A 27,429-nucleotide genomic window follows, 5' to 3' on the forward strand; every position below is an offset into this window, starting at 1 on the left:
GATCCTCACGACTTAAATTTGCATCAGGGCCTGACCCGTGTGCTGGCCTCGAGCCTGCGTCCCCGACACAGCCGGCTCTGCTTTGCGGGCCCCTCCTGGCTGAGCCTGGGGTCAGCGTACACGTCTGGGAAGCTCTAGGCGCCAACACAGGGAATGCACCTGGCCGGGCTCCGTCATTCTGTCCCACCGCCCAAGACACACAGGCTGGGCCAGACCCAAGGGGGATGCTCTCCCCATTCTCCTTCTTGCGGGGGTGCAGGCAGAGCTGGGAGAAGGGCGGCGGGAAGGGCGGGGGTCTGAGGGCACTACTGGGCTCTGCTTAGAGCCTGAACACATGTCTGGACAAGATGGCTTCACTTCGGCTCCCTGCGGGGGGGAAAAAGGTGCCCATGGGCTCATTTGGAGACGGAATCCACTTGCCTTCCCCCACATGGGCCAAACTGCCCGACAGAAGGGCCAGGGCGGCCCTGAGGGGTTGAGGCCATCCTGAGGCCACCTGGTTCGCTGGTGGCAGAGCAGGTGTCGAGCCCGTCACCTGAGCCCCCATTATCTGGGACTTTCTTGGTCCCCATCTCAGCGGCCTGCTTTGTCCTGGAGCCTAAGACAGACAGGGTGTCTTAGGTCTTAGGAACAGGGGTGTCATGGGTTAAAGTGACCCCAATACCCCAAGGTCACATCCACTCAGAACCTCAGAAAGTGGCCTTATTTGGAAACAGGGTCTTTGCCCAGGTTGAGGCAAGGACTGAGATGAGGTCGTCCAGAGGAGGGTGGGCCCGAGACCCATGAGACCCAAAAAGAGACACAGAGGCCACCTGAAGATGTGGAGACGCAGGCAGAGCCGGAGTGATGCCGCCACTGAGGCCGGAAGAGGCAGGAAGTCTCCTGCCCTGGACCTTCGCAGGGAGCCCAGCCCTGCCCACGCCGTGACCCTGGACGCCTGGCCTCCAGACTGAGAGTCCTTTTCTGTAGCTTTAAGCCGCCCGTTCGTGATTTGTGACAGCAGCTCAGGACCCTGGGTCGTGAGGGGCAAAGGGGCTGGTGAGGCCTGTGCACAGCTAAGGGCTTCCAGACCTGGACCCCAGCCTTGCCACGGCCCCCCACCGCCACCAGTGGCCCTTGGGGTGCAGGGGAAGCCTTGCATGGCAACCTCTTCAATTCTAGCCTTTTGGAGGTCAAGTTCTCTTGGAATAAACTGGGAGGAAATTATTGTCACATTCTGACCAGTTCACAGGGTTCACCGCAACCGATTTCAATTTTAAGAAAAACTTAGATCCAGGGCTACCCGAATCGAAGCAGCTCACAGCACCGGCCTATGGAAACGCTGCAAAGCTTCGTTTTAATGAATAAATTAAGATTCGCTGTTGGCTTTCCAATCATCCCCTTAAACATGTGCGTCTAAGTCCCTGAAAGCTTTTTTCCCTCCCGCAGGATTAAACAATTTCTCAGCAATCACTTTCACGCTATCTTCACTCTCATCCAAGGAGCCCTGTATTTTCAGGGTCAGAAAAGAGGAAAAAACAAACAAAAAAACCCCTCACTCCAAAGCTTTCCGGGTTTGCATCTGGAACATTTATTTCAGGAAATACGTTTTCAACACATTGCTATTTGTACAAAAAGAGACGAATTTCTCAGGAGGCACATACCGAAAGGCCACTGCGGAACAGAGCCCGCCCGGTGAAACGAACAAGTTTTCAAAATCTGGCTGCAGACAGAGCCCCCTGGCGGGGCACGTGCGGGGCCCCGGGCCGGGATCCGACGCTGGAGACGGACCCGGCCTCTAACATCTTGGTTTTGGCAAAAACGGCAAGTCGGCAAGTAAACTGGTTTGCTAGGGGTCCTTCCTCTCAGGTGGGGCGTACACACGCAAAGCAGTAACACACGCACACACGCACACGCACGCGCCAGGTCCCTCGGCCCCCACCCCTCCCCCTGTGCTTCTCACCGGCTGCAAGGAGCACGCCTGGGGTCCGCAGACGTGCCCCGCCTGGGCCTGAGCCGCACCCTCCCTCTGTCCCGGAGGCAGGGGGGAGCATCTCGGCCGCCCCCGCGGAGACAGAGGCTCTGTGGCACCCGGACTCCTGACGCCTCCCTCTCTGGGGGTCTCTACCGTGAGCTCTGGGGGCAGGGGCGCAGGCACACTTAGGGCAACACGAAGTCAGGCTTGCCTGGCCTCCCACCTCCCGGGGGCGGGGGCTGCGTCAGCGAGGCCTGGGTCTGGAGGGCCCGGTGCCCATCTGAGGTGGCCAGTGGCACTCACTTAACTAGAGTGCCTTGGGCCAAACGGAGGTCTAAAGAGAGGGGCAAACAGGTCGCACGGGTGGGGGTGGGGCAGGGCAGGCACCAAAGCCACCAGGGCCTCTCTGGGCCCCTCCGGTCACAGCTCCCATGGCCCTCGCCTCCCTCAGCTCCTCTGCCAGAGTCACCTGCTTGGACCTTCTCCGAAATCGGGGAGTGGGGTGGGGAGTCATCTTTTCCCTTCCTTTGAATCTTCAATCAAATCCCAGAGGGGTGGGGGACGGGGGGGGGGGGGTGAGGACGGAACAGGAAGGGAGAGGAAGACACACCTCCCTCTCTCCAGCTGGTCCCAGTTTCCCGCCGAGGGGACAGCTGGGGAGAGCTGGTGGCTCTCGTGGACGGCTGAGATAAAGGCACTTTCTGCTCCAGGACAGGCTTTGCGGGTGGGTGGGCGGGCAGCAGCCCAGGGCCCTCTGCTGCATCTAAGCAATTGGCATCTCGGGTCTCGTGGAATGAACGACGCCCCCCTTGGGGCGGGGTGGGGGTTCCGTCAGCGCCGTGTAGGGCATGGGGAGGGGGCAGGAAGGAGGTCCAGGTCCCCAGGATGGCTCGGTCCTCCCCGGGGGCGGACACCCCCCCCCCCCCCCCACCGGGCTGCAGGGGCTGCTCCCAGGGACACCGAGGGAGGCCACGCCCCCGCCCCTGGGAGCTGCGGCCTGGGGTGGGGGCGGGGCCAGGCGGAGTCAGCGGTCCGCCCGCCCCTCCTGGACCCCGGGACAGCCAGGGAGCCCAGGCCCTGCGCCCGGTCGGTCGTCAGCGGGCCGACAGCGAACAGACTCTGAGGGCGCTCGGCCTCTGGTTACCTGGCAGGTGAAAAGGGGCGGAGATGGAGGACACATGGAGAAAATTATATAAAATAAAAAGGGGCAGGGGGCGGGGCGGGGCGCTGGGGGCGGGGCGGGGCCGCGCGGCTACATCTCCTGGGCTTCCGGCGCCTTCTCCTCCACGCCGTTGGCCACGGCGCCGCTGCTCTCATGCAGGCGCTTCACGCGGTAGGCTTCGAAGTGGATGCTGCTGGTAATGTCCTTGATGTTCTGCATGTGCGTCCTGCGGGGGCGCGGGAGGGGACGCGGGGGTCGCGAGGAGGGCGCGGCCCGGAGGCTGCCCTGCCCCTGCCCCGCTGCCTGGCTCCCGGGAGACCCCCAACCACACCCACAAGGCCCGGGCAGGGGCCTGGGCGTGGGGGGGGCGCTCTCCACGGCAACCCCGGACGCTCTCAGACCACGTGCTCTGACACGTCCCTTTCCCCCTTCCTCTGTGACAACCCAGTGGCCAGTCCAGGGACACGGGCTGGATGCCGTGGGCAGGCAGGTAGCCTGGGGGCAGTGCTGGCCACCCCTGCCAGTCCCGTGTTCAAACTTTCCTCTCCACAGCTCAGCAGCGGAGACGCAGAAAGGGGGTCGGAAGGGCCCCGTGGGCGTCCTTCCTCAGCCGGGGTCCGGAGCAGCACCACGCGGCTGCCCCAACCTGGGGCCATGAGACACGGCTCTGCCCTTCCTCCTGACCTGGCACCCGCTCTCATGGGCTACTCCTTGCCTGGACTCAAGAAAACTGAGGACAGGACCTTGGAGAGGGAGCCGGGGAGGCCCCCCAGCCCCCTCTGTCTCCACGCCCAGCACTCGAGACTTCCTGGGGCCCCAGCTGCCTCTTCCCAAGTAGAAGGAAAAAGGATTTTTATTTCTTGCTCCATTTAGAAAACCCGCCTCTGAGGTCCTCCAGGGAGGAAGGCAGGTGAGCAGGGCGCCACCCAACCCCAGGCTGCCAGCTCCTCCCAAGCACCGGCCGGGCTCTCACCTGATGAGCAGGTCCCGCAGGTAAGCAAACTCACAGTGGGAGGTGTTCTCAACTGCAGAGAAGAGACAGGAGGGCGTGATGTCAGATAAGCCCCCTCCCCCAAAGCTGGGGGGGGGTCACCACCCACAGGGGAGCAGTGGGGCCCTGGGCTCCTGCCCTCAGGAGGGTCTGCTCTAGCGGGGAGAGGGCGCGGTAAGTGGCCAAGACAGCCGAGGGGAGAGCGCTACAGTGAGCAAGCTCACGGCCCCAAGGGATGGGGGGGGTCTCCTGGGAAGAGCAGGATGTTTTAGGGGAGACCTGGAGACAGGAGAGGAGTCGAGAATAGGACAAGGTGGGAATCAGGGCTGGATACCTGTGTACAGACACCACATCCTGGGGTGACCTTGGATACTGAGCTCAAGAACCAGCAAACCTCCCTACGCTGCCCAGGGGGAACAGGCACAGGCTGCAGGACAGCAGTTGGTTCTGGGGTACAGGAAGAGGGCACCCCAGAGCATGCAGGCAATGCCATGGGCCAAAGCTGGTGGCATCTCAGTATTGCCACGCTCCATACCAGGTGGGGCACTCTGCCTTGTGTGGCTCTCAGGTACTGGCGCACCTTTTCAACAGGAGGCGAACAGAGAAGGTGAAAGAAGAGGCCCAGGTGCCAGTCTGTGCTAGGCATCCGGCCTGTGGGACTTGATTCACCCTTCACACACCCTTCAGGGCCAGTGGCGTCTTAACCGTGTCTGTCCAGGTTCCAAAGCCCAGGAGGCCAGAGCAGGGCTGGATCCCACATCTAGCTCCCAGGTCCAGGCTGCCCCATCACAAGCCACGGGGCAGGCAGGGCCGGGGCTGTAAAAAGGCCAAGCCCTCCGCCTCGCCAAGCCCTGCGATGCTCCTGCTCTGACTCCACTCGCCTGTGCCCGGGCTCTGCCCTTCCACCCCTGCAAGGCTGTGCCCACACGAGAACTCTCTGCTGACCGACTCTCATGCAGCCCCCACCCCCTTTTTTCTTTTTAGGGCCACACCCGCAGCATATGGAAGTTCCCAGGCTAGGGGTTGAATTGGAACTGCAGCTGCCGGCCTACACCACAGCCATAGCAACGCCAGATCTGAGCCGCATTTGTGACCTATGTCAGCTCGAGGCAATGCCAGATCCTTAACCCACTGAGCGAGGCCAGGGATTGAACCCGCCTCCTCAGGGATACTAGTCGGGTTCATTACCCCCGAGCCACAACAGGAACTCCTCACGCAGCATCTTACTCTGACTTGGAGAAGCAGAGAGAGCCAGCAGGAAGAAACAGAGCTCTGATGCTGAGTGAGCAAGCGATGGCGCCTCCTGGCTTGTAGGCAACTTACTCCGGCCTCTCTGACCCTCGGGCTCCTCATCTGTAAGGTGACAATGTCACCCAGCTCTCAGGGACACGAGAGGATTAGATGAGTTAACTGTGAGCCCTCTTAAAACACTTCAGGCAGCTTCCAAGGACGTGTCAAGTGCTTCCGGGTGGTGGAGCACCCCAAGGAGGGGAGAACAAAGAGACAGGACCCTGGATGGGTGGGGGAGGGGGAGGGGAAAGCCCTTAATAACTCTAGCCAAAGGCTCGCAGAGTGGCCGGATCTCTGGGCAGTTCCCAGTTCACAAGGTCACAGAGATTTAATTTAAGAAAAGCTGCCAGATTCCCGGGGAAGTCTGACTGTTCTAGAACAGGGCAGAAATCCCCTCCAGGGCCTCACGAAGGCGGCTGGGCTAAGAGATCCACTACCCTGCCACCACCCTTACAGGTTCCATGGGGCTGTTGCTCATCACACCCCTCAACGTGAGCTGGTGGCACGGCAACAAGGCACAGGTCACTTGCCACAGAGGATTGGTGGGGGGCCCTCTGAGGAAAGGCAGAGAAGAAAGAAACCAGCCGCTCGCATTTCCCCACCGTTTCCTTCACCGGCTGCCTGCACGGCCGGCGTTGGCCACCAGGGGGCAGCAGAGGCGCGCCAGCGCCCCGCCCTTTGGCCCTTTCTTACCCCAAACTTCTCCATCTTCCAAAACATACCTTAGTGGGAAAATAAAGTTCCTAAACAAAGATTTCAGGACGAGAGGAAATGGGAGAGGCGGGGCCAAGATGCGATGAGCCCTGGGTGAAGCCTGATTGAGGCCAGGTGGGACAGGGAGGTGAGGGCATTGGAGAAATAACCCAGGTAAAATGAGCCGGCCCCGGGGGGCGCCACGCCAGGGAGTTTCCATCACATCGGTTCCTTAAAGGAACTGCTGCCCGGGAAGCGCCCACGTCTTTGAGACAGCCTCTCCTTCTTCTAAGACCTCGGCTCAGGGTACCCACCTTATGAATGGTGCAAATGGAGGCCCTGGGGGAGGAAGGGGTGTGTCCAAGGTCACAGGGAGATGCCCAAGGTCACAGGGAGATGCCCAAGGTCACAAGCTAGGCAGGTGAGGGATGGGGCGGCAGCCGGAGTTGGAAGCAACTGCTGGATTTTCTGCTCCCTTCTCTGTGCTGGGCCTTGGCCAAGCGCACAAGGAGCAGAGTGGCCCGATGTAATCTGCTCCAAAGAGGGAGGGCAAACAGACGGGGCAAGGACATGCCCGGTCCACCCCACTCACGGGGACGGCCACCTGCGGCGTGCTGGACTGTGTCCCCAAACTATGTCCAACTCCAAACCCTGCGTACTTGGGACTGGGACCTTATTTGGAAAAAGCCTCTGAAGGTATAGTTAAGGTGAGGCTCTCAAGACGGGATCCTCCTGGATTTAGGGTGGGCCCCTCCGGGGGGGCAAGAGGGAAACGCAGACGCACAGGGGAGGCCGTGTGAAGACAGAGCAGAGCAGAGCAGAGACTGGAGCCGAGGATGCCAGGAGTGCGGGCAGCAACAGAGTCTGCCTCAGGGCCTCTAGGACTCGGGATCAATGAACTTGTGTTTTAAGCGTCTATGTGGGTGACAGCAGCCCCTGGACGCTAACATATGGAGGGGGGTGTCCCAGGAACTTCCAGAGGATGGGGGGAGGGCATCTGGTCTCAGCTGGCCAGAGCTATAGCCTAGCCCTTTCCTAGGCCCAGAGAGGTGGCATGACTTGCCCAAGGTCACACAGCATGCCTAGGAAACGCCAGTGCCAGAACCTGGAACTCGAGTGTCCCTCCTCCCCTCTCCCGCCCCCAGGGGATGGGGTGGAGACACAGCTCCGTCAGCTACTGGCTGTGGTCCCGGACCAGCCAACTGCCCCCTTGTTTCCCTCCCATCGAGTGGGAACCAGGGGACACCCCCCACGGTGGCTGCGGCCCCAGCGCCGGCTCGGCGGTTCACCTTCGATGGTGCCCCATTTGGTTTTCCTTCCAAGGATCCTCTTCCCGTTCACTTGGTACTCGTGATCGCTGCCCACCACGGCGAACGGAATCATCTCCTGGGGGGGGGCGGTGGTCACACGTGCGTGCAAAGGCCAGTCCACTCCCTGGGCCCCCGGGAGGAGCTGCCCCGAGTCCGGGTCCCCAGCCCTGAGACCCTTGGCCCGAGAGGGTCTGGACACTCCGGCCCCAGCCCTCTTAGCCCAGAAACCCATTCTCATGGCTCCAGGCCATCCCGACCGTTTTCCCAGACCCCAAGCTGGGGGAGGAAGACCCCCCCCGACATCCTCCAGCAGGAGTCGAGGGGCCGCTGGGAACAGCATCCTGGCCCGTCCACTCACTCGGAATTTCTCGTTCACCAGCCGGTCCTCTGAGTCCTCATCAAACTCCTTCTGGGGGTACACGTCGATGCCGTTGGACAGCAGGTCTGCAGTGATCTGGGGGCCCAGGGGAGAGATGTGGGCACCGTCCACACGGCAAGCTGGGCCGGCGACCCTGGCACTCCCCAGTTTTCTGCCTTCTGAGTGGAGGGGCAGCCGCAGGTCCCAAGGGACCTGGGCACTGCCCCGGCATCTCCCTGCCTTGCCCTCCAGCTCATCGACCCCCAAGAAAACAGCTTGGGCTGGCCGAGTCAGCCCCAACCTGAGCTCTGCCTGGACACCCTGGCCTGGACACGCTCGCACTGCAGCTCCCAATCCTGCACAGGTGCACCTGCTTGTGCTCAGCTGTCATCGCCCTTTGTAGCGACAGCCGCCCTGTACAGGGGACATTCAGTCCCTGTGAATGGCAGTCATTTCTGCCCTGAGCACAGACCACATCCGCAAGCAGCTTGGGGACCTTCTCCTTCCAGACACACCCATTACCAGGGGACCGTCCTCCCCTAAGCATGCTGGGAGATTCCCTGGCCCCTGGGGCTGGGGGTGGAGCTTTGGGAATTAGACTGAGGGGCCCCGGAGGCAGAGTCTGGGGGGCCCAGGGGTCTCAGATTTTCAAGGTCCCCAGGCGGCTCTGGCGTGTGGCCTTTTGGGAAGAAAGGGCCGGGGACAAGCCCTCCTGCTCGGACAGCAGCCTGAAGCGGGACAGCAGGGGAGGAGGGAGAGGCCGGCTGTGTCTGATGAGCCCTCCCAGGGGGCGGGGGGGGGGGCGGAGGCGGGGCCTACCCGCTGTTTGAAGTAGACCCTCTCCTCCAGGGTCAGCGTGTCGGCCTTGGCAATGACCGGGACGATGTTGACCACTTTGCTCAGGCGCTTCATGAACTCGATGTCCAGGGGCCTGAGGCTGGAGCAGAAGGACATGGGTGAGGGTGTGGCTGGAGGGACATGGGGGTGGGGACAGGAACGAGGGAGGGGGGCTCCTCCAGCCTGGATGGAGCGGAGGGAGGGCCTCAGGGTGCCTGGGGTCGAGGGGGTCCCAGGTGGGTGCAGCCGACAAGGTCACGGCTGGGGGCTGAGCGCCCACCAAACCCCGAGCAAGGGACACAGTGACCCTGGCAGGAGGGCAGGCAGCCAGGCCAGCTCCAACACCCTGTCCATAAGTTCCCAAAGCCCCAACGTGTCCACTTGGAGAAGGGCTGCCGTCTGCCACTGGCTCAGGTGGCCGTCGCGTGGGGGGGCCTCGATTTAGGGGGAGTGGAAGGAAGGGTGGGAGCAGGTACCACAGCTCCGGGCTTAGGTGGCCCAGCCACCCTGGCATCCCCAGCCCCCTGCCCCTTGGCTCCACCGTGCCCAAGGGCTGACGTGGGGAAAGGCTGATCCTTCAGCCCCTCCCCTGGCCCCGACTCCTGAAACCTGTTCTCAGCAGGTGTGGGGGCAGGGCCACAGGACCCGGAATGGCAGGCACCACTGCCCCACTAGGAGCGCGCCACATCTGCCAGTCACTGATGTGGTCTGGGGTCTGGGCGGTGTGGGCTCCAGGAGGAAGCCTGAACCAGGATGGCAAGAAGCCACCCCCATCCCATGGGCCCAGGGTCTGGGAGTAGGAACAGGGCACAGTGCCAGCTGGTCACTGCAGAAGCAGCAGTGCCCGCCCCAGTGTGCCCCGCCTCCAGCTCCGCCATTGGCCTCAGTGAGCAAAGCCAGGATCAGCTGGACCAGCTGCCATGGGACCCTCGGGTGAGGCCCCTGCCCCACAGAGAGAGAGGCTGAGTCACAGACCTCTGCTCCCGGGCCTGCCCAGTGCCCCGGGCCTCCTCGCCTCCCGAGCAGGCGGCTTGGGGCTCCGCATGGGTCTTCCCCAAAGGCCAAAGTGAGGCCTGCTACTTCCTGCCAGGCTCCTTCCTTGGGCGCTCAGGCCCTAAACCCTGGGCATCAGGCTCCAGACAGAATTGAGTCCAGAACAGCCAGAAGGATCAGAGCTTCAGCCGTGGTGGCCACCAGGCCCCCAGCCCTCTCTGGCCGTCCCTGCTGCTCCCGCTGCCCACTGCTGGATCCACCTTCTCCCCAGGCCGTGACTCAGGACCAGCCCGAGGGTGCCAAGGACAAGGCATCTGTGAGGCCACCAAGAGCCCTGCCCCCACGGGGAGACCACCTCTGCTCCAAGGCACCCACCACTAGGCAGCCTGGCTGTCCTGGGCGTGCACCTCTAGGTGCCGTTGGAACCCACAGGGGAAAAGAGCTCCCACCAAGGTTGCCTCGAAAATGTCAGCCCTTATCCAGGCCTGCCAGGGGCCACGCCCGTTCCCTGTGCTTGAAGCCCTCCGTGGTCCCTGCTGGGCACTGTTACCCCATCGTCACCACCACCACCCCGGTAACAAGCCTGGGGGGGTGCAGGTACATACTAAGAGCACAGCCGGGGGCTCGCCCTGCCTGCCAGGCCTGCCGGACCCTCCCCGGCAAGGTGCAGGGCGGACGGGGGGTGGGGACGCAGTGTGGGGGCAGCAGGCTGCTGACCACTCCCCCCTGCCCCCCCCCGAACGTACGCGTGGCCCGTGGCGGGGATGAAGTAGAGGCAGCAGTGGACGCGCGTGTCGGGGATGCGCTTCTTCCGGTTGATGTTGACCTCCTCCTGCAGGTACTTCTCGTACTGGTCGTTAATGAACTTCATGATGGGCTGCCAGCTGTGCGGAGAGGCCGGGTCAGCCTGCCCGCAGGCGCCCCGCAGCCCGCGCCCCGGTCCTTGCCCGCAGGCCCCTCACGCCCCGAGTCCCAGCCTGACGCCCGACACGCGGCGGCAGAGAGGCCCGAACGGGCCCCTGTGCTGACCTCTGACCTCAGGAACGGGCGGGGGAGGGGAGGGCTGGGACCCCTCACCAGTTCTCGTTGTTGATGTGGTCCCCGAAGCCCGGCGTGTCGATGACCGTCAGCTTCATGCGGACGCCCTTCTCCTCGATATCTGCACGGAAGCGCAGCCCCCGGCTCAGGCGGCGCCGGAACCCTGACCGGCCCTGCCCCCAAGAGACCCCCCCGGGGTGCCCCACGCGATGCCAGGGAGATGACGACGGCCGTGGTAGCGACATCCCGCAGGGCCCCTTTCCCAGGCGTCCCCCCCAGGACTTTTCCTTGCAAGCCCCACGGTCTCCAGGGGCTCAGTCACGGGGCCCCGGGTCCCTGACTCGGCCGCCCTCCCGCCAGCCCGGGCCGGCGCTCGCTCACCGTGTGTGATGGACTTGATCTCAATGGTCTTAGGGATGCGCTCCTCGGAGGGGGGCTGCACTGACTTCCGGCTGATCTTGGACTTGAAGAGGGTGTTGATCAAGGTGGACTTGCCCAGGCCGCTCTGCCCTGGGGCGAGAACGGGGCTGCTCAGCGCGGGCTCCTGGGGCCTGGGAGGCAGCAGGTCCCCCAGCACGCGCAGGTGGGGCTCTGGCCGGGGGGGGGGGGGGGGGGGGCAGGGGGCAGGGAGGGACGGGTCCCGGGAGGGGGCTGAGCACTCGACGAGCGTCGTGGAAAAGCAGGACATGGACTCCTCGCTTTCTGGCCACAGGGGGTGTTCCCTGCCCCAGGCAGGGTCCTGGGGGTGCCCGGGAGGAGCTGAGATGCAGAACGGTGTTGGGTGGCCCTGTGGGGGGCTGGCCCTCCCCCGCAGCCCACTCTTGGCTGGCGGACATACTAGGATCCATGTGGGGTTGGAAGGAAAAGCCTATGGAGCCCCCTGCCCGGGACCCCACGAGGGAGAGTCTGCCTGCCCGAGGAGGGAGGCCTGCGACCCTGCTGTGGTCTAACACGGCCAGGCCGTCCATACTGCAGGGTTCTGGTCCAAAGCCCCCAGCCACCAAGGATCACCTCGGTTTGGCATACACGGCCTGCAGCTGGGTGACCATTGGGCTCCAGAACATGCCGCTGGGTCAGTTCCTCCTGGTACAAGAAGCCTGACTGGGCCCCCGGATGGCAGGCAGCGGTGCCTCACTGCTAGGGGCAGGGACAGCACTGACCGGTGCCCAGAGCCCCCACGCTGTCCCCTGACCTGGCCCCAGAAGTGCTCTTGCCTGGCCTTGCTGTGCGTCCAAACCTTGCCTCACCCCCAGTCCCTTGCAGGCAGGAGGGCGCGGGCAGAGGGCACAGCAGGGGGGGGATCTGGACTCAGCTGTGACAGGGGTTCCTCCTGCTCCAAACTGCACTGAATCTAGGAGCTGCCTCGCTGTGCTGACCCAGGTCTGGCTCAGACGGCCCTCCCTGAGCACCGGGCACCTCCTGGAGGGGCATTTACCCCTCACAACCAGGTGGCTGTTATCCCGTAAGACAGAAGAGGAAAGCAGAGTCCAGAGTGGGCATTAGAACCAGCAGCCCAGCTCCAGGGCCTCAGCCATGACCTTCCACCTCGGGGGTCAACAGTGGCAAAGGCCACTGGTGATTATAAGGTGCCGAGTATGCGCCAGGCCCACCTCGCACCGCACACACACACACATACACATGCGCGCACGAACACGCGCACAAGCATGCGCACACACACACTCCAGACGTGGAACCCCATTGCTTTATCCTTGCATTGAGCTGCCTTAGGCCACACTAACCAACCTGTCTTTAAAAATTGAATTCTATTGATTTTCCAACCAGGATAACCTTTCAAGGAAAGCGTGGGCCTGAGAAAGGCCGGAGGCTGCGTCAGGAATCCCCAGGCAGCGCGTTCACCCGCCGCGGGCTGGCGCTCCCCACCCATCTCCACCTCTGCCCAACGGCGCTGTGTCTGCGCCAAGCCCTAGGCCAGGAGCTAAGTCAAATATCCTGGCCACGGCCCCTGACATCTGGGAGACACCGAGTCGGCTATTTTACAGTTTATCTTGTTAAGTATTAAGACTTTTGCTACCACCACCCTGATGACCGCTTGTGAAACTTCTCGAGTGCCCAAGACCATGCCAGCAGCCGAACACCTTCTCCCATTTGCCCCCCAGCCCGCCAGCCCCTTGGGGTCAAGCTTTCACCCCATGTCATGGAAGAAGCCCCAGGGAAGTCAGCAAGCATCCTGCAAAGCTGCGATTCTACCCTGGCCTGGGACCCCCTTCCACCCTCTCTGCGTCTTTGCAGTGGGGGCCCTGCTGTGGGAGTGAGGTCAGATTGTGACCTGAGTGGCCTTGTCATGCCCTTTCTGGACCTCATTTCTGCCTGTAACACGGGGCGTCCCCTTCACAGGGCTACTGTGAGGACGGGACCTGAGGGGTCTTGGGGAACACGGGTTGCCCACTGTCCCTGCAGTCTGGCCCCCAACCCTGTCTGGGCCAGGCTGGTCAATGACCTCCCCCTACCCCCGTGACCAGTGATCCAGCCCTCCAGGGGCCGCTGCGAAGCCTCCAGCCAGACCCGCTGGATGCGGGGCGGGTGGCCCACCCAGGGCTCGGCTGTAGCGAAGGGGACGCTCCAACAGGAGCTAAAAGCAGAAAGTGGTGGCCCCTGGTTCTGATCCCCGGCCCGGCCTGGTGCTGGGCTTGCCCAGCTGTCTCAGAGGTTCTAAGCAGGACGGGCAGAGGTGCCCGGAGGAGCTGGCAGAGGCCGGAACCCTGCTGGGGGGCGCGAATATGCACATACGACGCCGCACAGGCTGGGGCCAGAGCCCCCACTTCACGGGACACGCTGCCCGGAGCGCGTGGGGCCGGCCCGGGCCGCGGCGCCCTGCGTGGGTCCGAGCGGCGGTGGGGCGGGGACTCACCGACCACCATGATGTTGAACTCGAAGCCCTGCTTCATCGCCTTCCTGCGCATCTGCTCCAGGATGGAGTCGATCCCCACGTAGCCGAAGTCCACGGGGGCCTTCTCGTTCCGCGGCGCAGGCGCCTGCTTGAGCCCCGCATCTCTGGGGGTGTCGGCCATGTCGCCAGTGCTGCCCGGAGCCACCTCAGAGGCTGCAGAAAGAGGAGAGGGCGCATTAGGGGTGGCGGGGGTCCCAGGCAGGTGTCTGCTAAGCCCCCACATCCTCAGGTGGGGAGACTGAGCTGCTCAAGAGACCCCTGAGGAAGCCCCGGAGCAGGAGCCTCAGTCCAGATGGCAAACCATCAGCCCTGCCCACCTGGTGCCCCTCCCCCAGCTCCAGGGCAGGCTGACCCCCCCAACCTCCTCTTCCTCACCTGAGCTGCACCCAGAACTGCCCTGAGGGAAGGGAGCGCCCTCTCTGTCCCACCCCCACCCTGCCCACCTCCATCCTGCCCACCTCCACCCTGCCCAGCCTCCACCCTGCCCAGCCAAGGTACCCAGGTGGGCCCCTCCATCTCCTTCACTGACTCAGACAGTCCCCAACACCTGCTGCGGCCTGACAGCCTAAGAGCCCTTGGGGTCAAACAGCCAGCGTTTGGGCCAACCTGTGAGCCAGAACATAGAAGGGGGCAGCCTCCTGCAGGAAGGAGGGAGGGAGCCAGCGCTGGCTCCGTCCAGGGTGTGTGCCAACAGCCCCGGGGTGGCGGCAGTGCTGGGAGGAGGGGCTCCTTTGCAGGCAGGAGTGTCTGGGTGCAGAGCCCCGCTCCTCAGGGCCCAGGTGTTCCCAGGAGACGGCAGGAGGGAGAGGGACCTGGGCAGCACCTGGGGGCACTGCCCTTGCCTCCCACCCTGGACTAGATCCTGGTGGCCGTCTTCATTCCGGCCGCCTGGCACCTGCAGGCCCCACACCCACAGGCCAGGGCAAGGCTTTGCTTTCAGGTCTGCAAATGGGGCGGAAAGGCTCAAAATAACTCAGGCTTCTGTGATCTATAGGCTGGAAGCTTCCTCTTTTCAGAAGTCCACATGCCCAGGCCTGGGGGCAGGAGTGGGGGAGGGGGACACCCAGAAGGGGCCCAGTGGGGCCTGAGGTGCACACGCCCAGAGAGGCTGGTCAGGGCACTCAGAACAGTGCAGGCTCCCCACAGGGTCCGGCTGGAGCACACTGGCCACGTCCCCATGAGCCCCACAGCACATGCCCAGGCCACACCTTTCCCGGGCTGGCCTCCTAGCGCCCCCTTCCCTGCCCCCAAGAGTCCAGGCTCTCCCCACCCACTTTGCCAGCCAAGGAGTTTTGGCTTCATCCTCCCCCCCGCCAAGGAGGCTCACAGTCTCTTCTCCTGGGGCACCCCGAGCTCCCGGGAAGGGACCACACAGCGCGGGCCTGAAGCCTCCTCCACCGCCAGCCTCGCCCCGCGAGCCCCGCCTGCCAGCCCCCAGGGAGGGGCTGCTGGTTCCCCTGCAATCAGCTCTGGATGTGGGCCCAGGAGGCAGGGCTGGGCATGCAGCCTTCCTTTCAGATGCCTGCCACCCATCCCCCGCCCCCACCCCCGCCCCCAGGAAGCAGCAGGACACAGGTCGCCAGGCCAGAGGCCACAGCGGGGCTTTCGGATAGTGCGTTTCCACTTCCTGGGGGAATAACCGGATGCTGACCCCCTGCTTCGCCCCTGGGCTCGGGCCTCTGCAGCCACATCTGTCTCCATCCTCCCAGGAAGGAGGACAGGGACCCCAGGTTATAAATCCCAGAGACAGGGTGGGGCTGGGGGTCGGTCCCAGTCTCCGCAGCCTGGACGAAGCACAGCCCTTCCTACAGAACAGACGGGCCAGGAGCCTAACGCATTAAACCCGCGGGGGCCACGCAGCTGTCCTAACAACAGGCGCACACTTGAGGCCTCGGATCCACGCTGCCCCCACCCCCCAGGCCAGGGAAGGGCGAGGGGCCCAGGAGGCAGGGACCCCCATTTAGCCGCCACTGGGGGGCCTCCTCCCTGGTCGGCAGGGAAGGCTCAGAAGGCCTCTGCTCACTCTTCAGAAACACTCTGCCCCAGGCTCCAGCATCTTTAAATAAACAAAGAGCAGAGCTGCATCTGGCCTGGACGTGTGGCTTTGGGGCTGCTTCCTGGAGACAGACATGGGGCCTTGTCTTTTGGGGCAGCAGTTCAGCCCCTGCCCCACGTGACCAAAAATTGCTTCCATCTGTCTGTGGCTCTGGGAGCCATTCTGCCCGGGACTGGGCCGGCCCCCCGCCCACCCCCACATCCCCCTCCATCCCCCACCCCCTCCCGGGCAGAGCCACCCCCGAACCCCCACACTTCCCTCCGTGGGCCCTGGGAGCCGCAGAGCGAGGGAGGCTCCGGCTGGCCCCTCCGCAGGCACTGACATCCAGGGCAGAAACTCGAACCAAAGCAAACATCCTGCCCACCAGGGCCCCCGCTTGAGAAGTCATCATAAAAACACGACAAGCGCCATCCTTTTCACTGGGGGAAGGGCCTGGCCTCCTGCACAGGTGAGGGGCCATTCCTGCAAGGGCCCCCCGCTGGGAGGCACCCTGGTCGGCAACCCCAACTCTGCCCACCCCCTGACGTCCCCCACAAGCACGAGAGCTCCTCCCCCTGCACCTACCCGCCAGGGCACTTTGGGGTCTGCCCTCAGGACCCCCCCCCGCCCCGGGGGGAGAGCAGAGGCCCTGGCAGGCCCACTGGCCCAGAGTCACTTTCGGGAACCCCAGCGGGACCCCGGGGGCTCGAGCCAGCTGGACCAGCAACTCCAGCACCGCCCGATGAGGCAGCCACGTGTGACTTCTAAAAATCATGGTAAAATATTAATTTTATTATGTATTCTATAACACAAAGTGTGCCATCCTAACCAATTTGAAGTGTGGGTACGGCAGTGCTGGGCAAGCATCTACACAACTCAGAGTGCAAAACGGAAACCGTCTGCCTTGAGCACCAACTCCCACTGCCCCATCCTCCCTTCTGTCTCTAGGAATAGAACCTCTCGGGGGACCCCATGGAAGTGCTATCAGGCAGTATTTTTCCCTTGGGGCCTGGCTGGCTTCACGGGGCTTAGGGTTCCCAAGGTCCATGCCGGTCGCAGCAGGTGTCAGGGCGTCCTTCCTGCTGCAGGCTGCGTAGCAGTCCACGGGGTGGAGGGACCGCATCGCGCTGACCCGCTCACTCGCGGATGGACACTCAGGCTGCTTGTGCGTCTGGCTCTTGTGAAGAGTGCTGCTGGGAACACGGGGACAGACACCTCCTCGGGACCCTGCTTTCAAAGCTTGGGTATAAACCCAGAAGGGGGATGGCCGGGTCCAAGGGTAGGAGTATTTTTAATTTTTTGAGGAACCGCCCACTGTTTTCCACATGGGACCTTGAACGGCACCGAGTCCAAATGAGGAACTGGATCTTTCACCTGAATTAATTAAAGAGCCACACGCGGCCAAGGCCACCGATACCGGACAGCAGAGAATGCCAGCCCCACCTGCTCGTTCCACAAATGGGGAGCCGAGGGCCCCGGTGATGTTTTCTGCGATGCACTGGAGGTGGTCTGGCCACCACGAGACCTCGTGCATCTCATCGGTGCTGTAACCTCCCACTCGCTTCTGTGATCTGATTAATATCTGTGTCCCCCAACAGCCATGTCCCCCCCACAGGCCATGAGCTCCAGTGAGGATGAGGACATGTGTGGGTCCCCACGGGGCCCTACAGGGAGGGGACACGGAGGGGGGCTCTGCTGACGGTGACGGTCAGACCCACGTCCCAGAGCTGCCACCTCTTGCCCTGCCCCCCTGCCCCACGTGGTGTCCCATCCTCCTCCAGGGCCTCTGCCTGCAGCCGGGGCCTCACTCTCTTCCCCGTGGCCCTGTCACGTCAGGTTTGTTTCACAGTCCTACTTCATCAAATGCCACGAGGAGGAAAAGGAAGTTCTTAACAGAAAAGCAAGAGGTTCCTGTTTCATGTCCAAGATGATTCTCACTACGCCCGTCAGGCGCATAAAGCAAGAGGGAGCCCCACGCTTTCAGAGTGGACAACCCATGCTCAGAGACGTCAAGCAACTTATCCAAGGTCACACAGCACCACCTGCCACTGCGTTCACTGCTCCGACCTGGGAAAGGGGATGGAGGGAGGGGGGATGCTCACCCCTCCTTCCCAGAGCCACACCCTGGGGACCGAATGCGAGGTTTGCTGGGGGTGGCCTCACCCCTGCTCCACGGGGTCAGCCACTCTCTCCCAGGCTCCTAGGCCCAGGGCGACATTACTGCCCACCACAGCACCACCCTCCCCTGGGGAAGGACAGCGCAGGTGGGGGCGACCTTGCACCCCAGTTTGTGCCTTCCTCCCAGCCCCGTCATTTTCTCTGTTGCGGTAACAAGACACGACACGCAACCTTGACCGCTTTGACCACGTTAAGAGCTCTACTGGGCATCATTAAGCACGTCCACAGCAGCTCGTAACCCTCCCATCATCCATCTCCAGGCTCCTGCATCGTGCCGGACAGAAGCTCCAGGCCCAGCCAACACTAAGCCTTCCCGCCACGGCCTCTGCTCTGCTTGGTCCCTGTGGGGCCCTCGTATAAATGCTGGAATCCTATGCCAACTGTCCTTCTGCGTCAGGCTCTTCCACGGGCATAGGGTCCCCAGGCTCATCCCTGGTGCAGCTTTTGTCACCATTTCGTCCTTTCTAGGTCTGAATAGCATTTCATGACGTGCCCGGCCATCTGCCAAGGGACACCAAGTGGCAACCACCTCTTGGCTGCATCTTATGAGTAACGCAACGAGGAACACGGATGGACACGTGTCTGAGCCCCTTTCAGTTCTGTGGGGATCCAGCCTAACTATGAAGAAGCCCGGCAGATGCTCAGAAAGGCCACGCCGCGGACGCAGGCGACACGGTCCTCCTCTAGCCAAAGCGAGGAGCAGCGCCCGGCGCGGGCTTCGTAGCTGGGATCCAGGGGCCTCGGGTCCCCGTTCCGGCTCCGTGCGGCCCTTTGTGGCCTCCTCCTGCCCTGCAAGACCCTCGACCTGAGGCCCAGGCTCGCTCAGGGGACCCCCTAGCCCAGGAAGGGGCGCAAAGTAGCGACTCAAGAAATATCTAAAAGGTCCACCAACGAGGAAAGGATAAAGGAACCTGGCAAATGCACACAGAAGAACGGGAGCCATGGCAGGCCATCAGCCCTGGACATGGACTGGCCGCAGCCCAGAGGAGGCTGGAAAACATTACGCTCAAGGGCATAAGACAGACGGCAGGGCCACACTCGGTAGGAGTCCATTTCAACGAAATGTCTAGAACTGGCAAATCCACAGAGACAGAGAGCAGACGGGTGGCCGCCAGGGGCTGGGCCGCAGGGCGCAGGGGTTTCCTTCTGGGCGCCGAACGTGTTCTGGAAATAGATGGCGGTGGTGGCTAGTGACCGGTGGCCCCACACACCCTAAGTGGGTGGACTGTAGGGCAGGGGCATTTTATCTCAACAAGCTGTTATGTTAAGAAAGAAAGGAGGAGGCTGCTGGTAGAAATGCATCGAAAAGAACCCACTGTGCCCATGAGTGCCCACCTGCCAGCTTTATAGCTGGAGGCAGCAGAGGCCCAGATGCCACACTCAGGTCCTGGGTTCTTGTGCCCTGCCCCCACCCCAGTGCTGTGAGGCCATGTAAGCAGCCCCGTCACTGCCCAGCAAGGACACCCAGGGGTGACAGATCAGCTGGAGGAAACCCTGGCAGTTTCCTCTCTGCAGCCTCCTTTTTTTTTTTTTTCTTTTTGGCAGCGCCTGCGGCCTGCGGGAGTTCCCAGGCCAGGGATCAAAGCCGCACCACAGCAGCAATCAGAGCCATTGCAGTAACAACACTGGATCCTTAACCCGCTGAGCCACCAGGGAACTCCTGCAGCCCACCATTAGCCCAGGCTCATCTTCCTGGTGGGACAGCCCCACTGGAGGGTTGAAGCTGGCCCCCCCATGGCGCCTGCCCTATCTCTGCCCCTCCTGCCCCGCTGGGCCACCTTTTCTCAGGAGTGAATGGGGAGGGAGGCTCTGAAATCGGGGAGGGCCAGGGTTCCATCCTCTTCTGCACGGGGCTGTGATTTACCCCAAAAATAATACAGGGGTTTCTCAAAAAACTAAAAATAGGAGTTCCCATCGTGGTGCAGTGGTTAACGAATCCGACTAGGAACCATGAGCTTTTGTGTTCGATCCCTGCCCTTGCTCAGTGGGTTAAGGATCTGGCGTTGCCGTGAGCTGTGGTGTGGGTCACAGACACAGATCGGATCCCATGTTGCTGTGACTCTGGCGTAGGCCGGTGGTTACAGCTCCGATTCGACCCCTAGCCTGGGAACCTCCATATGCCGTGGGAGCGGCCCAAGAAAAGACAAAAAGACAAAAAACAAACAAACAAAACAAACCTAAAAATAGAACTACCAAATGACCAAACAACTCTATTCCTGGGTATGTATCTGAAAAACAAAACAAAAAACAAAAAACAACAAGCCCCACAAAACCTAATTCAAAAAGATACATCCACTCCAATGTTCACAGCAGTATTATTTACAACTGCCAATTGATGAAAGCAAGCTAAGTGTCCATCCACAGATGAATGGATGAAGAAGATGTGACACACACACACACACACACACACACACACACACACACACCCACAAAAGGAATACAACTCAGCCATTACAAAAGAGTGAAATGTTGCAGCAAGGATGAACTTGGAGGGCACTATGCTGAGTGAAATAAGTCAGAAAGAGAGAGACATACAGAATGATGCCGCATGTGGAATCTAAAAAATACAACTGGGAGTTCCCATTGTGGCAGAGTGAGTGTGGTGGTGCAGTGGGTTGGGGATCTGGGGTTGCCCCAGTTGTGGCATAGGCCGCAGCTGTGACTAATGACTTCATTCCCGGCCTGGGAGCTTCCACACACCGAGAGTGCAGCCCCCCCCCCCCAAAGGACAAGCTAATGGTTACCAGTGGCGAAAGGAAGGGAGAAGGGCAATACAGGGGTAGCGGATTAAGATGTATGTACACTATTAGGTATAAAATAAGCTAAAAGGGTGTATCGTACATCAGGGCCAATATTTGATAATAACTATAGAGTATAACTTTTAAAAACTGTGACTCACTATACCGTACGCCTATATCGTATAATATTATACATTAATTATACTTCACTCTTTTTAAAATGGCCATAAACAGCAACAGCAGAAAACGATCTGGGGGTCCTAGTGGACCAGGACTACAACAATGATTCACTCAGCAAACATCAAGTGCCTATTATTACCCAGTAACAAACCGAAAGAAGACACTATAGGCTTGAGATCAATCTGAATGAAAACGGGTGGCACATAGGAATATGAAGTTCACATATTCAAATGTTTATTAGCAAAAACATCCAGGCAGCTTCACAGCAGCCCCAAGGAACCCAGTCTTGGACAGCCGTTCAGGATTTTTGTGTATGTATCACAAACCTCTTTTTTTTTTTTTTTTTTTGTATTTTTAGGGCCACACTCGCGGCACATGGAGCTTCCCAGGCTATGGGTCTAATCAGAGCTACAGCTGCTGGCCTACACCACAGCCACAGCCATGCCAGATCCGAGCTGCTCTGTGACCTACACCACAGCTCACGGCAGCACCAGATCCTTAACCCACTGAGTGAGGCCAGAGCTCGAACCTGCAAGGTCATGATTCCAGTCGGGATTCGTTTCCGCTGCACCACGACGGGAACTCCACAAACCTCTTTTACAAAGATGGGAGTTCCCCTTGTGGTGCAGGGGAAAGGAATCTGACTAGGAACCATGAGGTTTCGGGTTCGAGCCCTGGCCTCGCTCAGTGGGTTAAGGATCCGGCGCTGCCGTGAGCTGTGGTGTAGGTCACAGACGCAGCTCGGATCTGGCATGGCCGTGGCTGTGGTGTAGGCCAGCAGCTGTAGCTCGATTAGACCCATAGCCTGGGAAGCTCCATGTGCCGCGAGTGTGGCCCTAAAAATACAAAAGACAAAACAAAAAAATACAAAACTCTCTCCCTAAAAATTAAAAAAACCCAAAAAACACAAGATAACAGACACAAGCAAATAAATCTGGACTATTTGGGGGATTTATTTATCAAAGGACCCTTAGGTTTCTTGGTGAGAGTACCTTAGTCTAAAGAAAGCTTCGCATTTAATCATGTTATTTCTGAATTGAGCTGTTTAACAAAGAAGTTCTGGGTTCCATGACCAGGGAAGGGTGAGGAAGAGGGTTTTTTCCATGATCAAAGGCCGAGTTCTGAACAGCTGGTCTCCATCAGGGAGACGGGGTGCCGTTTCTCCGCAGGGCTTTGAAACAGGATCTCTTCCCATTTACTGGATTCCGCTCCTCCTTGTGTCCCCGTTAGCCAACCCAGGCCACCACAAACTCCCCATAAATGTCACCAGGGACCTTCCCGTTCCCTTCTAAAGATGGAAACACTGAATATAAACGACCGGATTTTGCAAATGCGTGCAGGCAGGGATTGAGGCATGAATTTTAAAAGCGCGCACGGCTCATCTAATCAATGAGGAATTCCAAGTCGAATTACACTTCGCACTTGTACAGAGCAGGAAGCCTCTCCCCAGTCGGACCAGGAACCCGAGGCCAGAAACCTGAGACTTTGCCCTCTGGCCTGAAACCCAGGCTTTGGAGATGCAGCACAAAGAAAGGCGGGATTTGCCGGTGAAGGGGCCGCCTCTTCCCCCCCGCGGGGACCCGAAACGAAACTGCAGTTGCAATTGCAACGAAACTGCAGTTGCTCGGCTTCTGCGCGTGGAGACGCCGGGAGGAGGGGCGGCCCAGGAGGGGGTTCCCACGACCCCGCTCGCTCGGCTGGACCTGGGAGGGGACGCAGCAGGAGAGCGCCCGCCCCCGTCCAAATCTATTCATTCAGGGCCCCGAGGCGCCCCAAAGTCGGGGGGGTCCCCCACATTGACTGCTGCCCTTTCCTCTCGCCAAACCCGTTAAAGCAAACCTCTATTGTCCAGGAAGGAATCTCAAGAAGGTCTTGGCTTCTGCCAACACGGTTTCCATGGCCTCGGTCGACAGAGTCAAACCTGGACTGCAGCCAGCTCTCAGCCCGCGGCCCCCTCACCCTGGGGAAGGGGCCCCCCTCTGCTGCTTCATTTCCAGCCCGCCTCCTCACCTCTTCCTCCTGCTCGGCTGCTCACCCCGCCCGGCGGCCTAAAGAGACATCAACCTTCAGTCGGAGCAGGTTCCAACCTGCACGCCGCCGCCGCCACCACCACCACCGCCGACCTATTCACTTCCTAAAGAGCGGCTTCCAGGAGTTTCCTTGTGGTGCAGTGGGTGAAGGATCCAGCGCTGTCCCTGCAGCGGCTCAGGTCGCTGCTGTGGTTCGAGTTCAATCCCCCGCCCAGGAACTTCCACCAGCCACGGGGCTCGGACCCCACCCCCCCAAAAAAAGCAGCTTGCAGAACTTATGCTGCAGCAAGGGCCAGGGATGAGGCCTCCGACTTCCTGTGTCAAGGGATTTATCTTTTATTTCTGTTCTACCGCCCACTCGCCTGAAGGATCAGGGAAGGAGGCCCCAACAGCCCCCTCCCCTTTGGAGCCTTCCAGCACGATGGCCCCAGACCCCAAGGCAAACCCAAGATCCAGCCCCGGCCGGCCCGCCCACCGCGTCCGAGGCGGCCAAAGAGATTCCGTTAGTTCTTGGCAAAAGTTTGCAAAGTTAGAAAAAGAAAAAAGATTCTCCTCCTTGGATGGGTGGAAACTGGCCATTTGTCACAGGGTGGAATTTCCTCTTATCAGGGATGTCCCCTCAGGGGAGGGCCAGGATCTCCCTCCCCCAGCCCCTCCCCAGCCCTCTCTCCTATCTGCAGGACTGTCAGCGGATACACACCAGAGCTCCCTGGTGAAACGGGGGCGGGACTGGGGGCGCTGGGGGCTCCTCCTCCCACAACTGATGAGATCATTTAAAATAACAAGAACTAGACAGGGGTCTCTGGGGTGCCAGGGGGCGTCCCTCGGCCAGGAGCGAAGTGGGAAAAGAGCTTTCCCCCCAAAGCTATCAGGCACTTCCTCTCTGATGTCAGGCTCGCGGGATGCTGCCTAAGGCCCCCCCCCCCCCCGCCCCGGGCCCCCTGCCCAGTCACAGAGGGGGTGCGGCTGAAGGCAGGGCCAGGGAGGGGCCACCCAGGGACCCAGGAATTCCTGGGCAGGACGGAAGCCTGACCAATGACCCTGGGAGAGGGAGGACACCTTGGGCCGCAGGCTAGAGGGTCCGGGGAGGCTGGGGGAGGAAGGGAGGGTCAGCAGCTGCGGACCATTGAGAATCATGTCGCCACCCACTGGCATCTCCAGCTCCCGGCTGATGGGAGCTGGCAGAGCTGGCGTCACCCTCCTCACTCCCCTCCGGGTTCTGCTCAGGAGGGCAGGCGGTCAGGGAGCAGCGGGCCCACAGCCTCGACCCAAGGCCTCTACCACGGCTCCCTCCTCCTCGTCCTCTCTGCAGACAGCCCGCCTGGTCTGGGCCCCTGCCGCCGGGCGGCTCAGAGCCCTGACTGACCGAGAGACCCCACGGCTCCCCGCCCCACGCAACCTCAGCCCTGCTTGCCCACAGAGAGCCCCTCGGCAGAGCGGAGGAGCCAGAGCAGCCCCGTGAAAGCTTGGGACACGGCCCGAGGCTTCCCGGGGCAGGACCTGGGACTTGAAATGCTCTCTGCAGTGAGCAAGGGGGTGGAGGGCCTGTCCGTGTGAGCATCTTGGAGACACACACACCGTCTCCCCCAGGATCCCCCAGGAAAAGCAGCGTGTGCGGATAGACGGGTGTCACCCCCGGGACACTGCTTGGCGGGGGGAGACGCTGGCTGCGGGGAGGGGGCGCACACACCCCTGAGCCCTGTGCTGGGTTGGACGCCAGAGGGACGCCGGCAGGGCCCCTCCTCCTGCACTCCTGCAGGCTTGCGCTATGGCCTGAAGCTCTGACCAGATGGAGCCGCCGTGCTCTGACGAGCATGGCACAAAGGGGTCACCCTGGCCCCGAGCCCAGGGATGGAGCCCGTGATGGCCCAGCTTTCCCGCTGCTGATTCTCCTCCTCTGTCTCAGCCACCTCGCTGAGTCTTCCCCAACCCACAGACTCAGGCCTGGTCCCTGGCTGGACATTCTCCCCAGGGACTTCGCCCATCCCTGGGCCATCAAATGCCAACCTCAGTCCAGTGCCAACCTGACCATCCTGACTCAGCAGAGATGTCCCACCGTGCCAGGCCCCCTACCCAGGACTGGGTATCTGTGGCCTCTGCCCTAGTGAAGTCTGGATGTCTCCCACCAAACATGCCCCAAACGGCGCTCTGGAGCTCGAACCCGCGCCCCCCATGAGGAACTGCGTCTCCCTCCATCCAGTTACTACAGCTAGAAATCCAGGGTCCTCCTTCCATCACCCGAATCCAGGCATCCATCCCGAAGCCCTAACGATTCAAATCTAATACAATCTGCAGGCAGTAGCCTTGCCTCCCATGCCCCCGGCTCCCACAATCCAAGCCATCACCATGAACTGCCCTCCACAGCCCATCCTTCTCAAAGCACCAGGAAGGCCTGTTGAAAACTAATCACATCATTTCCCTGCTTGAAACCCTGACGACTCTCCCCCTGCTCCCGGGATAACCCAAGATCCCCAGGCCCTAGAATCCCAGGGCTGGGACCCTGTTCCGTTCCAGACTCCCCGTGTGACCCCGAGCAAGTACCTTAATCTCGCTGTGCCTCAATTTTCCTATGTGTAAAATGGGATAATAACACTGTCTTGTGCAGTGAGGACCGAACAAGCTACGTACAAAGGAGAGAACAGTGCCTGGCCCCGTAAATGCATTTGTTAAGTAAATGCAAGCCAATGCCCAGCTCTCCAGTTTCGATATAAGTAACATCCCGTCTCCCTGGCTCCTTCCAGAAGACACAAGGCTCCGGAGAGGTCCTCCCCGGGCTGCTCTCAGGGACTCCCCCTTGGGCCCCACGGTTCCCTCCCCAGAGGCCCTGCTCACAACTTCGGATTTCACCTTCCTTTGTTGAACGTCTGGCTCTGTCTCCTTTGCTGTCACAAAACCTTACACATGGAAGAGCCAGTTAAGATGCTGGGGAAGGAAGGAAGGAGGAAGGAAAGATGAGATCACTGCCCGCCTCTCTTCCCGGAGCACCACGGGCCACGGCTCCGGGTCCATGCAGATGACGCCTCTCCAGCTCTGGCCCGCCTGCCAGCATCCTTTCCCACGGGCCCCTTGGCTTTCGGCTTTCGGCTTCCAGTGTGTAGCAGCATGTGAATGAGATGTGAACGACTTCCGGTTTCCATCCTCCTTCTGGAGCCACAAAGCACCTCGGCAGAAGGATGGATGGACTTCCTGGGACAGCTCCTGCCCGGTCAGGAAATGGCCAGTGGGGGGATGGGGGCGCCCACCGGGCAGGGAAACTGGGCGGCCCGTAGCCCCTACCAGCTTCCTCATCTACCCCTAACAGGGGCTCGGAGCTGTGGGGTCTCTGCCAGAAGCACAGGTGTGAAGCTTGAGGCAGACAGAGCTGGCACAGCCAGCAGGCAGGGGGCTCGGGTCTGAACACCTGGGCCCACCCTGGGCTCCGTGCCAGCTCTGACACCCCAGCCACGCCACGGCTGGTCCGGCCAGTGCCACGGCAAGGAGTGGGTCCCCACACGGGGTGAGCAGGCCGCCAGTCCCTAGGTGTCCATTAATCTGCTGTCCAGCAGTTAAATGGAACATAGCACCAGCCCCAGCTGCAGAGGGACTGGGTCAACTAGCAAAGGGAATTTAATCAGGACACGAGCAGGGGCTCTGCGGAAGTCCCCAGACCTACACGGTCCCAGCCCCCTGGAACCTGGCCAGGAACACAAGGGGCCGGGCTGCCCTGCGCACAGCACTTTACAGTTTACACAACGCTCAGATTTGCTTTGTCGGGATCTGCGTCTTCACGTCCTTCCTAAGAGTCTACACTTCCGGCGGTAATGAGCTGCGACTTTTGAAATCAGACCAAAATAACAAGAACGACAGAAGCTACACGTTCTTCTATGACTTGAGACGAAAGCAAGTTAACAGAGGGAGCACACCAGTCCCTGAGGTCTCCCACACTTGCCGGGACCCAGCTGCCCCCTATCGCCCGCCAACGGACTCCAACCCAGCCCCTCGCCCCCACCCCCAACAGGGGACCTACTGTGGTTGAAAATGCCTGGCGTCTTCCACCCGGTCGGGCCGAAGTCAGCGCAGAACCTGCAGGCCCCCAACGGGACGGTGGGAGCCTGTTCCCTCCTGGGTCTCTCTAGCCAGCGGCTCCGGGATGGAGCCACATTCATATGGTAATTTCTGCCTGGCGAGGAGCAGATGCTGCCGGTGGGGAGGGCCGGGAGGAGGAAGGACCGGGCCGACCGCTCTGCCCTCCCCAGCGCACTCCTGTCTGCGATGCTGAGTGGACACAGCAGGACAGCCTGCGAGGCCAGACTTGGGCTGCTGGGGGGGAGCGGGCGTCCAGATGTGTTAGGGGTGGGCCTTTGCGGGATGCGCTTGTGCGGAGGTTTAAATGACACATCGCTCTACGGCTGGGATGCACGGAACAGTCCAGAAATGCTGCAGCATGGGGGACCTGCGGCCGTCCCCCCGACCCCCATCCCAGGGGCAGCCCCTTGAATTTCCACCTCCCAGGAAGGAAACACCTCCCCCAGCCCCCAGCCCCGTGGGGTGGGAGGGGGTGCATCCTCTCCACTACTTTCCCCCTGGCGGTGCGGTTCGCCAAACCCACCCTCCTTCCACCCACTTCCTCTCGCAGAGTAGCGAGTTCACCGCTGCGCGCTTCCCCGTTCCCGGGAGAGGACACACAGCCCTTCCATTTCCCCTTTCTGCCTTGTTTGGAGGCCCGCGCCGGCAAAGGAAGCTAGAAGTCAGAGA

The 27,429-nt window shown here is 61.2% G+C and overlaps 1 protein-coding gene across 1 annotated transcript in view; it reads right to left on the reverse strand.

The window, feature by feature from the left end:
- The window catches only part of SEPT9 (septin 9), a 92,756-nt gene continuing 66,873 nt past the window's right edge, over positions 1,547 to 27,429 (reverse strand). The window contains 9 exon segments of the mRNA XM_005653856.3: positions 1,547 to 3,342; positions 4,090 to 4,141; positions 7,380 to 7,476; positions 7,759 to 7,854; positions 8,578 to 8,695; positions 10,335 to 10,472; positions 10,666 to 10,747; positions 11,008 to 11,136; positions 13,496 to 13,687. Of these exon segments, the coding sequence (XP_005653913.2) occupies positions 3,207 to 3,342; positions 4,090 to 4,141; positions 7,380 to 7,476; positions 7,759 to 7,854; positions 8,578 to 8,695; positions 10,335 to 10,472; positions 10,666 to 10,747; positions 11,008 to 11,136; positions 13,496 to 13,687 (1,040 nt within the window). The 3' untranslated portion in view covers positions 1,547 to 3,206.

Source organism: Sus scrofa, chromosome 12, assembly GCF_000003025.6.
Source record: "Sus scrofa isolate TJ Tabasco breed Duroc chromosome 12, Sscrofa11.1, whole genome shotgun sequence".
NCBI lineage: Eukaryota > Metazoa > Chordata > Mammalia > Artiodactyla > Suidae > Sus > Sus scrofa.